The 15,255-nt window shown below is 40.9% G+C and overlaps 1 protein-coding gene across 2 annotated transcripts in view; it reads right to left on the bottom strand.

Annotated features, from left to right (window-relative positions):
• The window catches only part of ASCC3 (activating signal cointegrator 1 complex subunit 3), a 718,547-nt gene that overhangs the window by 164,780 nt on the left and 538,512 nt on the right, over positions 1–15,255 (bottom strand). For both annotated transcript variants that reach the window (XM_083176983.1, XM_083176984.1), the window contains exons 18-22: positions 14,661–14,825; positions 13,221–13,307; positions 6,327–6,503; positions 5,159–5,384; positions 1,992–2,146 (exon numbers count right to left, since the gene is read on the bottom strand). In XM_083176983.1, the coding sequence (XP_083033109.1) occupies positions 1,992–2,146; positions 5,159–5,384; positions 6,327–6,503; positions 13,221–13,307; positions 14,661–14,825 (810 nt within the window). The remainder of the gene's footprint in view (positions 1–1,991; positions 2,147–5,158; positions 5,385–6,326; positions 6,504–13,220; positions 13,308–14,660; positions 14,826–15,255) is intronic.

Below are 15,255 nucleotides of genomic sequence, written 5' to 3'. Positions count from 1 at the left end.
ACTATATGAAATCTACTCCACGCCGACGTGGATAGTGGGGGTATGAAAAGGTCGGAGGACGCGTACCGCCGCCGCCCGCCACGTTTCGGGTTGGCGTTCATCGTGGGGTGGCGTTAACAATGGGGGGGGGCATTTGACCCATAAGGGTTGGGAAACAATAAAAATTGAGGTCTGGGGGGCATTTAACATTGGGGCCAATGAAAAATCGGGTCTCAGGGACCATTTTACATTGATTCCAATGTAAAAATCGTGTTGATCGCATCGGACGCGATTTTTGGGGTCCCGATGGATACAATTTTTATCGCTGGCACCGTGCTAGGAAACAAGTACAGAAATTTCTCCCAAAATCCGTAATTTTTAGAAAACATTGCTTGGAATTTCTCTGGAACTGCTTCGGCCATCCCCACTCCTAACTAATTAAGCAACTGGAAGTTTTCAATTAGTAAAATTGGTTCAATCATTCACCTTCTGTAGCACTACTTCCTCTTCTACACCCTGCTTCCTTTCCCCCCACACTCTACACATACTTTCTCTGACAGGTTGTTTCTTCTGGCAAAAGCCTGCCTAGCTGTCAGGGGATGCAGCAGCTGGACACAGATGTCAACGAAGCATCAGAAGACGATATTCCTTTTTTTTTTCCTCGGACTGTGTGCAATTTTTTTTTATTTAATACCGCAGGTATAGTGAGCTCGCACACTGTAATCCAAAATTGGATGGGAGGTCCACACATTTTTGTGTGAGTAAAACCTTGCACCCAATTTAATACCCCTATGTTCCAATAAATTAACTGAATTTGAGGGTACAATTCGGTGCATGGCTATAAAACCCTGCAAAAGTAAAGGCCCCCATACATTAGTCCGACTTGTCCTAGGGACAAGTCGGACATGATTTCCCCGGCAGCTCCCCGGGAGGGGGACACACGATTAGGCACTTTATGTGCCAAATTTTGCATATGATAAATCTCATGGATTTATCATATGCAGTCCCCGGGGAGCTGCAGGGGGAGAGCCAGGTGGGGGACACTGGGGAGCTGCAGGGAACAGCTGGGCAGGGTGAGCTGACAATTCGTCAGCAGGCGGATGACACTGGTGATCTGGACATGGGGAGAGGCTGGCAGGGGCAGGGGGGACGCCGGTAAACCGGCGAGGGGAACAGCTCACGTGCTGGGCAGGAGGACCAGGCAGACGCAGCTGCAAGGAAGAAAAACCCAATACAAAGAATGGGGATGCAGTGATTGGCTGAGAGCTCTCTCAGCCAATTGCTAATTGGCTGAGAGAGCTCTCTCAGCCAATCACTGCCTCCCCATTCATTTGTATTAAAGCTGCGGCTGCCTGGTCCTCCTGCCCAGCACGTGAGCTGTTCCCCTCGCCGGTTCACCTTCACCGGCATCCCCCGCCCGCTGTCTGTGTGTCAGCTGCCCCTGCCAGCCTCTCCCCATGCCCGGCGTCCCCCGCCTGCTGACTATTTGTCAGCTCAACTTGCCCGGCTGTTCTCTGCAGTTCCCCGGCGTCCCCCGCCCGCTGACCCTGCCCTGAGACTGCACATAAGATTTTGGAAATCTTATGTGCAGGCGGTGCGACTGCCCGACTCCGATCCGATGCGCACGGGACTGCGCATCGAGTCGGACAGGGTGTCAAAACTTGCGATTTGGGACGATTTCACAGCCCGATTCATCCGAATCGGGTGAAATCGGGCCCAAATCACATAATGTAATGTAATCGCTTAAGTGTATCAAAATAAAGAGGTATGCAGATCATTGTGTTAGATAAAATTAGTTTAAATGCTTAAATAGATTGTTGTTTATGATAAAACATAAAAAAACGTATAAGATGATTCATGATCATGTGGTAATTATGTTATTTTCCATTTAAATTGTAATTCAATTACCATAATTGTTCTCTCTAACTTTACAGTGTTATTATTTATTTTGGTAGCAAAAACAGCTTCAAACACAATCTATCTGATCATTTAGCCGACGGAAGTGGTAGTACCTGATCGCTCCATTTGAAATCAGGATTGATGCTCAACCGAACTCTAAGAACTGTGCGTGTAATTGGTTGGATAGCAGCTTCCATTGTAATGGATGGGATTTGATGGACGCACTGTTTCACCTTTAGCCCAATGTTCACATGATGCAACATGTGACCTAAATAAAGGTACATTAGGTTAGGAACGTTTGCATATACAGGAACAATAATGCAATCAGACTTGTAAATCAGCTTTTAGATGAGCATATTACAGCTTGCTTGTTTTGCATTGTGGTGTACAAATGACTGACTTTTTTGACCTGGCATGTTCTAATGTTTTGTAATGCTTAACTGGAATTACTTCAGTGCGGTTTTAGTATTAGCAGCTCTGCATAATAAGCATTAACCCACTCAATGATTGCTACAAAATTAAACTTTAATATTGCCATTAAACATAGCTACTTCTAAGATAAATAGTACCTTGTATTTAAAAATAAGGGATCACAAGCCAACCACGTCCTATCATAAGTGTCTACCCAAACAGTATTATAAAACTGTACATATAATAGACTATTTCTGTGCTCATATAAAATAGGCACCTTAACACCAACTAAGCAGCATTAAGATGTCAGAGTATCCATATATGCAGCTAATGTGCATCTCTTTCTGGCTGCAGTCTACATATCATCTAATTAATATTTCCAGCAGTATAATGCACCATGACAGTGTAGGGTACTCCAATAGAATGAATAGTGACCAGATCGCAATCTAATAGACAACCTTTGTTATACGGTGGAATGGGAGATTTTTCAGCTTGAATATACAGCTGAGAAATGTGTGACATCTGCAAGTTAACATGGACCAGAATCTCTAAGGATCCAGCATGTTCCTGAATCCATACCAATCTCGGTACTTGTTTCCTAGCACGGCGCCCATCGTATACCACTAATTAAGGTATGCGATGGCATGCGATGGGACCCGATTTTTGGGTCCTAAGAGCCGAACTGTACAATTTTAATATTGCGTCGCATCGCATGTCATTACAATGGCATGCGATGCGATGCAATTTTTAATTGTACAGGCACCCTGATGGGTGATTACAATGTTAAATGCACCTCCAGTGTTAACACCACCCCCACTATCAATGCCAATCCGAAGCGTGGCGAGCGCAGCGAGTCCATGAGGGGCGTCGGTACGCGTCCTCCAACCTTTTCATACCCCCACTATCCACGTCGGCGTGGAGTTGATTTTATATAGTGTGGCAAGCGCAGCGAGCCACCGAGCCCGAAGCATGGCGAGCGGACGTGGAATACATGTGAAGTAATCCGTGTCCGCTCGCCACGCTTCGGGCTCGCTACACTTTGTAAAAACAACTCTACGCCGACGTGGATATTGGGGGTATGAAAAGGTCGGAGGACGCATACAGCTGCGTTCGCCACGCTTCGGGTTGGCGTTCATAGTGGGGGTGGCGTTAACAATGGGGGTGCATTTTACATAGTAATCACCCATCAGGGTGCCTGTTCAATTAAAAAATCGGGTATGATCGCATCGCATGGCATAAGATGAAAATCTTGGGCGCCGTGCTAGGAAACAAGTACCCAAATCTCTTATTACAAAAAAAATCCCACTTGAAATAATAACTATGAACAAAAGATACAATCCCACTTACCAATAAGAAATAAAATACCTAATCTTCAGATTGCAAGACTCATTGAAATAAACAAAGGTATTTCAAGATACAACACTTGTGACAGCTACAGGCAGCGCTGGATAGTGTCCTCTCCGTGTGGTCAGCCCCCCTCATTCTATGTCCACGCTCATATAATAATTTTGGCGCTACTTTACCACACACAGTCCCTATTTTAAATATGGAGGGAAGGATGCACCAGTTCTCTTTCTGGCACAAGGCACCAAAGTGTTTATAGTTAAGACTCTGCAAAAACATGTATGCAAATGTGCTTGTCTCTACGAATATGGGATACGGTCGTTAGGTCGGCCCAAGAAAGGTCCACACTCATTAGGTCGACAGTTTCCTTAGGTCAACTGCAAAAGGTCGACGCGTTTAAAAAAAAATTCCCCACTTTAGTTCCAGAACAGGTGCTTTTTCATGCCCTACCATCCACTAGTGCATGGAGGGAGAATAAAGTAGTGTGCCGAGCGTAGTGAGCCACCGTGCTCGAAGCATAAGCTAAGGACACGGTCAACCTTCAGTCCCTTCTGGTGTCGACCTAATGAGTGTCGACCTTTCTTGGGTCGACCTAATGATCCATACCTATGCATGAATACATGCCACTGTGTATCAGTACAATACGTGCTGAATACTATGTGTATACATGAAAGCTCTTTCATCATTGTGTATGCAGTTTGTTTGCAATGTTGTGTCGCCTTGTAGAAATGGACATGTCTATATGTTACAATACTGCCCTTAAGAACATTATGTTGTACAAAGCTCATTCCTATGGCATTTAGGAACTTGTGTAGTTTCACGGCGCCCGATATATCGGATGAGATATCGGCCGATATATCGGATGTGATCCTATACAATTTTTTTACCTGTTCATAACCCCACTATCCACTACGCATGGAGTTGATTTTATATAGTGTGGCGAGCGCCACTCGGACCCTATTACATAAGCCCACAAGTTAAAAACACAAATATAATATTTTTATTTAAAAACACATCACCAGGTGCATGAATGACCATACATCACTTATTAATTGCAAATACTTTTGATTGGTTGCTGAGGTGCAGAAGAAAAATATGTGATATCCATACCTATAACCAGGGCTATTTTTGTGCAGGCTCCAGCAGGAACTGAGGCCCTTATTCTAGTTCACTCTTTCTGACAAAATATTTCTTAGATGGACAAAACCATGTGCACTGCAGGTGAGGCAGGTGTCACTTGTGCAGAGATAATTAGATTTGGGTGTGGTTTTACACCTGCCTCATCTGCAGTGCACATGGTTTTGTCCATCTAATATTTTGTCAGAAAGAGTGAACTAGAATAAGGGCCTCAGTTCCTGCTGGAGCCTGCACAAAAATAGCCCTGTCTATAACCATAATTTGTGGTCTCCCAAGTCTAGGATATTTTTAGCATACAAAGCAGGGTTGTACATTTCACAATTCAATAAGTAAAATAATAATAATAATAATACTACATTTATAATAGTAATGATTATATATTTTTTACCAATCTCATCTTTCCTCATATCCTTCAGTTTATCAACACTGAGCTTCTTTTCTTCCAATTTTGATAGCACAGAAGGAGGAAGAATTGAGAACTGTCTTAACGGACTAGCCCATCCCCACAAACGCTTATCGATGACTTTGCTGAGGTTAAGAAGCCTGTAAGTCATGGCGGGCCATCTCTTTCTGAGGGCGATCTCAAAAAGAGCTCGGACAATTCTAGCTGCATTCTGTCAAGATAAATACATAATGAAGAATCAAAATGCTGACAATAATATGAACCAGTCAAGCATCCACTGAAAACTCACTACAGTTATATTATTGCAGACATCACTTGAAGATTATTTTGATCTAATCGAAAATTTTCCAAAAACAGAATTGCTTAAAATGCGATAGACAATGAAAAGCATGATGGAATCAAAGCAGTAGTGTTGTTGTTTTTATACAGGTTGAGGGATTCAGTATTGAATCCCGGCAGTCGGGATCCCGGCGTTCGGGATCCTGACGCCGAAATGCCGACAAGGGGGGGACGTGGATCGCCCCCCCTTGCAGGCTCGCTGCGCTCGCCACGCAGCGGGCCCGGTGCCTCGCTACGCTCGGCACACTAATTTATTCTCCCTCCAGGGGTGTCGTGGACACCCACGGAGGGAGAAAGTGTCGGCATTTCGGCGGTCGGGATTTCGGCGTCGGGATTCTGAACACCGGGATCCCGACCGCCGGGATGGTAACTGCATCCCAGGTTGAGTATGCCTTATAAAAATGCTCGGGACCAGAAGCATTTTGGATAACAGATTATTTCATAATTTGGAATATTTTTATATTTGAATGACATATCTTGAGGTATCTTGCATTTATGTTGTATAAGCACATCAAACACATGAAATACACACAGATCTATTTTTTTGTGCATGAAACAAGGTTTTAAAACATGAAACAGAGTTTGTCTACAATCTCAGGCTCTGAATGTGAATGACAATCAATAATTTTCTTCAACATAAGTGCCAGTTACAGATGTAGTAGTGCCAGTTACAGATGTACCATGTAGGAATATAGAAAAAAAAAGTACATTTTGGAAACTTTGGTTTTCGGAATAATTTGGATAATGGATATTTTGATAAGGGATACTCAACTTGTACAAGTTTATGATACATACTAAGCTTGAGTCATTTTACCTGTGCAACATAAGCAGAATCAGAGATAAGTGAAAAATTATCCATTTCTCCTCGGCCAATGTATGTCTGAAGAAGAATATTTATTTTTCCATATCCATTTTCCACTCCACCCGCAACAGGCAGTTCACAGTAATTGTTGATTAAGTGTTCTAACTCTTCGCTCTCTTCGTCACGAACCTACCATGGTAAAACAACAGAAATAAGGTAAAATGAAAAGGCCAAAAATACTGGAAAACAACAAGGAAAATCCTAATCCATTCATATTTGTTTTAATTGGTTTACTTGCAATACATTTCATGGGATTGATCAAATTTCTATTATTTCCATCATGCTAGTTATGTGCTGACTGTACTCACATACATACTTTAAATTAAATAAAATACTCTGGATATTTGTAACAATGAAAAGGGGTTCAGCGACCACTGGTGTTATATATAAGTTACATAAACAATTTACAAGCTTTAAAATTAACCTGATCAATTCAATTGTATGTGTTGAAAATTAACAAAACATATTTTATTACCACACTGACATAAAAGGAGACATTTGCATAGATATCATAAAATCACAGGAGAAACCTTAAAAAAAGTAGATGAAGAAAATAAAAATAGGTGTAAAAGAATCACAAAGTAGCTTATTTTATAGTAGGAGGAGATTGAAGGCATTTAAGCTGCTCCTACTAAGATAATGGGGGAAATGCACTAAGCTGAGAGTTCTATTTCACATGGGATGTTGCTATGAGCAACCAATTAAATTCTATGTATTATGTTCTAGAAAGTGCTAAATAAATAAGAACATTTTGATTGGTTGCCCAAAGCAACATCCCATGTGAAATAGAACTCCAATCTTAGTACATTGCCCCCACTGTGTGTGTCTCCTTAATTTCCTAAGGTGGGACACACATTAGTGGCCTAAGCATATTTTCCTCACATACACTGTATGCAATCATTTTTTTGCTATTCTGTTTGCACTTTTCTGTCAGATGCTGGTAACGCTGGACTCCTCCTTATATCTACCTTCGCAATGCAGGTCGTTTTGAACAGGTACAACAACACCAAAGCATACAATCCGGTGTTTCCCAACCTTGGTCTTCAAGGTACATGAACAGTCCAGACAGGGCCAGCTCTAACATTAGGGAATTTTAGGAAGCTGCCTAGTGCACCGGGATCTGAAAGGGGCACCATCGAGTCTACATATAAAAACATTAAGATGTCAATGAGGAAGACATCCACGTTGTACTTCATAGAAGTGGCGTCTGTGGAACTTCTAAGACACCATCTTCACACTTGAGTTAAGGCTCACATTTACATGATGCCCTCTAGTTGTGATGTCTGTCAGTCACAGACGGCCTCTGCAGCAAGACTACCGACCGCCCATGCACTCAGCATAATGCACTGATTTTTTTTTTTATTATATTCTTTATTCCATTTTTTCATAGTTAACAGGTATTTCTTATACAAAACCAATATATCGTGTATAAAACAAGTAAGAGGCATCTAGCCTTTATGCATATACATTTCACATTTATACACATCCTACAACCTTATCTATCCCTTCCCTCCCCTCCTCCTTCCCCCTCCCGTCTCCCAGTTCTATTGTCTCTCTGGAGGTTATTCTGGTTGGTGCGTAAATTTCCGAATTATTTTGGAGCGGTCCGCACGCCACGCTGTGCGGACATCGTACGAAGAAACGCCCACCAGTCCTCCGCATTCGGACAGACTCACACTTTAAGAACAGGGCGTGTTTACGGACGACATCCAAACCATGCGTGTGCGGTGGACACACACATATTCTGCACGGTCTTACAGCGTCTGCACGGTCTTACAGCGTCAGAACGGACGGGAACCTGCCCGTACGCACCGATGCGGTGTATTTTCGCAAAACTCACCAGTGTAATAAATGAATATTTTGATCCCCAAATGTGTGGTTTTATTGGTAAATGTACAAGTGACATGTATATTTATATTAGTGATAGTAAGTTCTGTCCATTGCGTGCAGTGTAAATGTGTGTCAAAAATGCAGCATATATTTGTGTGTTTAGTAATGGGCCATTTAAGCTACAAGGTTTCCAATTGAAGCAATGACAAGAGTGTAATTAATGAGCAATGAGTAAAGGAGTGGATTGTATTGTGGTCAGCTGAAATTGGTTGAGGTGCGCCCGTACTGATTGGGCGTTCCGAATGCCTAGCGCATGACCGAGTGGTGTCCGCAAAGCAATACTTGCTTATGAAGACCGCATGTTTCCTGCCTTTTTGTTCGCGTGCATTCGGTGTGCTGTCCGAATGTACGCGTACCATAATTAGTGCACTCCCTCGTGTACGCCCATGTTTACGCCCAGTTTAGCCCACTTTGAAACTACGCCCCTGTGTAGTTCCGAATGACGCCCATAATACGCCAATATTTCACGAGTGAATGCGGTGCACATTTCTGTACGGTATTGGTGAGAACAAGTACGGAGACCTTGCGTGGCCCTGCGCATAGCGTTGCCCACGCATGCGCAAACGGCTAAAAAACGTCATCCGAAAGAGTGAGCAAAAGTACGCACAGACCAGAATAAGGCCCTCTGTGAGTCACTTATTTTGGGTCTGGCTGGGTTTTGCTCTTACTCTGTAATTTCTGTGCTGTGTGTTGCTCCTTTGTCAAAAGGGGTCTGTTCCCAAGCGCATTACCTCTGAGCCGTACCATGCTGTTGCTTGTACTGTTTGTTTTAATAAGTTTTTTGTGTCCTCTGACATTTCTTTTACATGTGGTAACCAGATAGATAGAAATTTATTTACTCTTTTTTCTTTATCCATTGACATCTCAACCCAATCCATTTGAAATAGATGCGTTATTCGGGGCTCTAGTATTTTTATGTTTAATGTATTAACTGATATCCATTGGGATAATATTGTTTTACGGGCTGCCGCGAATATTTTAGTCAGTAGTATCCTTTGCCCAGGTGCTACCCTTTTTTTTTTATTGAGGGTGGGATGATATCCCATAAGGCCCATTCTGGTGTAAGAGGGCAGCAGATTTTATACTTATTTAAGATGTGTCTATTGACTTCTGTCCAAAAGGCTTTGACCTCTGGGCATTGCCACATACAGTGGTATATGTCTGCCTCCGGTGCCCTGCATTTGGGACAGGCTGAGTCTGTTGCTAAGCCCATCTGTTTTCTTCCTTTTGGCGTGTAATATGCCCGATGTAGTAGCTTATACTGCATCTCTGCATATTCTGCTGATACTAATATCTTATTTAGCCGTACAAAAGCTGCTAGCAGCATGTGCATTGATATGGTCGGTAGATCTTCCTCCCATTTTGCTAGCCCTGTTCTTAGCCCCTCTATTCCCAGTTGTTTCTTTATATAGGGGTACCACGTAGAGGTTTTATTTACTTTACTGTCTATACTTTTTATCCTTCTATCCAGTTTTGCTACTTCTTTATTTATTGGCCTATTATTAAGTATGTTACTGGCGTAACTTCTTAGTTGAAGATAGGTATATAGAGGGATTGTCACACTGTTATATTTTTCGCATAGCAATTGATATGATAGAATATTTTTACCTTCTTCATCCATTATATGATGTACTAAAAACATTCCTACTCTATTGTATTTCTTTGCCAAATTGGCATTTTGGAGTAATGGTCGATTAAGTTCGCGGTTATGAAAAAGAGAGCAGAAATAGGTGTTATGAGCAGATCCTCCCATTCTAATACGTGTCTGTCTCCAGGCTTTGCATGTTGATACTAATAATATATTACCCTCTACGTTTGATGGGTATTTTGATGGTCTCATATGCAGCAGGCTTGGTAGGGGTATATCTGGGCAAAAGGCCTGTTCTAATGCTAAGTCTACATATTTTTCCGTTGCTTGTATCCAATCTATTGCATACCATGTGTTTGCTGCTATTGTATAGCTTTTAATAATGCACTGATTTATCTGCAGAAATATCAGTCATTGAGACTATGCCACAGAGCCGACACAATATTTCTGTGAATGACAATCCCCAAAGCCTTCACAGAAGGTATAAGCTTTAACATTCTAAATGTTATATATTTTAGATATTTTGCTATATTCTTATTTCCACAAAAAGCACTGCTGCATTTTTGCTTGAATTTTAGAAAATATGTGTTACATCAAAAATAAATTACATTGTCATTTTTCCATTAATGGGAGTGACATAAAAATATATAGAAGCAAGATTGCTGCCTTAATAAACACCATACTTTTTCCTCAGTGCCTCATTAAACGTGCCTTGTTACACGTTCACTGAGCTGGAGCGGATTGCATATACCCATGCATTAGGCCGGCTCTGCATACAGTTCTGATTCAGTTACCACAGCTGGCTCCAGAAGAACCTAGGGTATTAACAGATCTTCATCTGCAATTATTGAGGCTTCTGAGTCTTGTTGCCAGGTCTCAGATGTAATTGTGCTTTGTAGCTGTATAACCATTTGGAGCCCACAGGATAGTTGACCAGAACTATTAATTCCATTAAGGCTCGTTCTTATTTTTACAACTAAAACACAACTAAATGTGCCCTTTTGTCAAGAAAGAAAATAAAATATGGAATTAGGGCCCTTAAAAAAGCCAGTACCTCATACATTGGCAAGAGGATTAGGCATGGCTAGTGGTGCTGCTTGCAATTCTTGGCATTGGATGTAATTAAAATGGAGGAAAAGGTTTAAACAAATGATAAAACAAATATAGGGCCATATTAAATCCCGGATTCCAACTGTTGGGACTGCGGTATTCAATGCACCGACTGTCGAGTGTTGGAAACTCTGCAAATGGTCAGAAACGGATGCGGATTGTCGGAACATGGCCGCAAATTCGACAATCCGAAAGCCGTTTCCTACAAAAAAGATCCAAATTGATAAAAAGTCGGATCTGACAGCCTCAATGCTGTCAGTAACAGCAGCATTGAATAGGTGAGTGTCGATATTTCTCCTATAGGGAAATATCGGCATAGATTGAATACCCCCATAGTGATTGAATATGTGACACATTTAACAGGTCTGTCACTCTTGTAGGAATGGTTTGCACATAAACATGGGCGTTGTAATTAAAGATAATGTCAGAGAGCATTCAAACTGATCTTATGTTATACTGTAGCTGTACTACTGATTGGGAAAACACAAATCTCAATTTAACTGACCACAACACAGAGCACAATTGTGATGAGTCATCTTGGTCTTAGGGGGGTACTCAATCCTGGGTCATGACTGTCGGTATGTCCCAACAGCCGTGACCCTGTCCCATTTCGCTTTGCTCAACCGCATATCGGTACGTGGGATTGAATGTCCCATCTGCTGATTGGTGAAAAGGGGGCATGTCTGCATAAACGGGCGCACATTGTCGCGATACGGCCGTGATCGTGACAATCTACTGCTGTTCTCTGAAATTCGTGTCCGACAGCTTTTAGTCAGCCCGTTCTGTCGATCTCCCTCTTCAATGGGGTCAGGAAAGATAGCATTGAATAGACGCCCGCCACTATTTCACCCGTCGGAAATAGCGGAGGGGATTGAATGGCAAAAATGCGACACTTTTTTGCAGACTTCACCTTTTAAAACCATTAGGAGAAGAAATGCACTAGCCTAAATGACACACATGTAAGATACATGCTTCTCACCACACCATTAACTTATTATATTATTACATTGATTGAGACAGACAAACCAGTGCAGATCAGGTTGAAAATAAGGAGATAGATTCTACGCACTGCAGTATTCAGCCTAATAGGTCAATAACCGCGATGATCCTGCAGGTGCAAGTCGCGTGGCGGTAGGCAAACGTTATGGTGGCCCAAATTTGTACCAAAGTTTTGTGTGAATTTAAACAACCAGAGAATCATGTGCCATTGCCGGCGTTAAAACACCAAGGTAATGGCACATCGCACTCTTCGCAGATAATAGAATTAATCACTAAGATGGAAAGTTTTACAGTTCATAGGGAATTTACATCACAATGTCAGCAGAAGCACATGTTATGTATGGCAGAAATCTGGTCACTGCTCATAAATGTAAGGCTTCAAAGTGTCCTGTTTTCTCATCATTTCCAAGTTTCCTTTAACACCAGATGTTTTTGGAGCAAAATTATTAATTTTCTCAGTTCTACTGCACTTTCCCGAAAAAAAAAATGGCATCCAATAAAGACACTGGGTCTAAATGCTAATTTTACTAACTAGCTTTCCATTTCTTAGCATAAAAATCGAATCCTGTTCCTCATTGACATTACAATAGCAAATAATGTAATCCGTTCCTCCCTCCTTTATAGACAGTTATATCATAACATTTTATTTATATTATACATGTTGCTGAAAATGTTGTGTTCTGGACGGCGGTCTACATGTTCAGTAATCAAAAAGGGGGTATACATTGAAAAAAAGAACCATATATTGAAATTTTGATCAAATAACTCAACAGCAAATTATGTAGAGGTACAGATATACAAGCGTCACATATAAAATAATAAAATTCATCAGTGCAGTCTCATGAAGCAGTTTGTCACATCAATTTGCAACTATGCCATATATTCAGGAAGACACTCGGTGTAAGCTGAATCGCTTAGGACCTGGTGCACCACAGAGGGATATTTAGTATTACTGCACCAATAGTGTACGAGGACACACCTGTAGTGGTCACTGGTATACAGTCAAAAAAAAACCCATCAAACAAATGAAGGAATATATGGCATCTCACTATACAGCAGTTTGCCTGTTACATTATCAGTGTGCCACTAACACTCGGATCTGACAAATGTAGCCTTACATTAGTCAGTCAATGTAGTGACATGTTCCCTAAAGAAGCAATTGTCAACTATCGTTTTGTATAGAGGATATAGAGTATAATACTATGACACATGCAAAATAAGGTTAGCCAGCAGTCCGTGTTTTAGTGGCAAAGTCTTACCTTGATTTGCTCAAATTCTTCAGCTTTAGAGACTATAGCAAAAATATCTCCTTCTGTTTTGTGGGCATCAAATAATTCATTGAATGTCTGTGAATTAAGAAATTAATGTAGTTAATAAAAACTAAGCCTGCTGTGAATGGCATAATTGTGTATAATTAAGGAAACGGTACCACCTGCAGCTTTGCATGCAAAATGGTGTGTTAATAGTGCACTAAATACTGTATCTGCACAATTCCTGGGTACAGGAAAACAATCTGTTTAACACTTTGTTGACAAGGAACAATGACAATCAGTAACATCATCTTTTGTTTAAAAATAAAGTAAAGAAGCATACAGTAGACTAATTGGAGACACTAATTCTCAAACTTGTCTTTAAACATTACGTTTCACTTGGAATTAATGCAGTTAACTCTGGCACAGTGCTGCTGAGCACTAGCCAAGGCACTTCAGTGGCATTATTTGTCTCCTTACCTCAAAGCTCCACTTCTCACTATGCATTAGGACCTCCGCCAGTCACTCTGTCAGTATGCTTAGACCACTGCTCAACTTCATAGCACTTTATGGATGCCTCTGCGCACCAAATTGCTATCAGATTCTCTCACACAGGTCCTTGTTTAAATGACTAACAGGCCCACAGCAGCCTGTTCTGCCTAAATGCATCTGTGCTCACAGAAGTTATACTGCACAAATATGAACTTCTAACAATCACACAGAATATGACTGCCAACTTAACAATTCCTCTATAAATATATATTTTAAAATTGAAAAACATTTACATTTGTGGCAAAAGCTTATTCATCAAGTTTTAGGATAAATCAAAATATATTTGTCCATTTTTTTCACAGTCCATTACAAATACATTTTCCTTGTTTGGCTCTAGAGATGAGCAAAGTTGTGGTGCAATTTAGTGCAAATCTAATTTTTTTGCAGCAGGAGTGGTACAAATGTTCTGATGATTCATACTCTAACATATTCTTCATTGTTCTTTAGAATGTGAAATTGGGCACTTTGAGCAATGGTATATAAAAGGAGATGGCGGTCAATTCATTCCGATGCATGGCTGCTGTAGGACCAGGAGCAACTAAGGCAAAGTTCCAATAGCAAATTGTGCCCAATTTCACAGTCACATGCAGGCTGAGGCAAAAAATTTATGTGATCAGATTGAGAATTGTTTTCATTTCTAACTGCAATCCATTCACATTATGTTATAATAGAATACAGTCAAAGAAGTTTCCAGAAAAGCTGAGGGCTCCAGAGAAAGAGACTTAAAGGTCCTGGACTGGTGGAAAAGGCTCCATAGACTTGCTATTAATGAAGGAAATTTAGGGTTTCGGAATGTTGGCTGTGTTTCTAAGTTTATGTGTGATTCATAACTTAACCCCACACATTATCTGTTTCTTGTAAACTATAAATGCGGAATAAAAAAGGTGCATATAGTACCTCAATTGTATTATATTTAATGTAGAAGTGGCTGGAAGTTCTCCCCAAATCTGTAGAGGAAAAGAATCCGGTTCTCTCTTCAAAGCGAATCATGCGTGCTTTGTCCAGCTTTCGTCCCACTTCAATTACCAATTGTTCTCTGTGCTTCTCCAGTAAAGGATCCATCTATTAAATGAGCACATTGCCAACGAACAAATACATAAAAAATATTACAGCTACCAACACTATATAGTTTAATCAACACAGACATTGAAAGAATGGCCACATACTGTGCCAATTTACAATGTAAAAAATAACGACTATAAACATGCTATGAACACATTTACATTCCTATGTTTCTACATGAGAACATTTTTGTGGACAACTATATAATTATAGGTTATTCCAATTTGATTCCGAACATAGTACAAATAGCAAAAATGTACAAAGTTCACTTCTGGTCTTTGGCTAACACCATTTCCATCACCAAGCCATAAACAAATTGTTCTAGAACTAAATGAGCTAAAAGCAGGGCTGTTATCATGTTAGAAAACAAAGCAAATATTTATCTGACATTACGGACTGGAGAATAGAGGCTACATATTCATAAGAAATG

The sequence above is a fragment of the Crinia signifera genome, chromosome 3 (genome assembly GCF_055691185.1).
Source record: "Crinia signifera chromosome 3, ASM5569118v1, whole genome shotgun sequence".
In the NCBI taxonomy this organism is placed as follows: Eukaryota; Metazoa; Chordata; class Amphibia; order Anura; family Myobatrachidae; genus Crinia; species Crinia signifera.
This window is presented reverse-complemented; position numbering and strand designations above follow the sequence as displayed.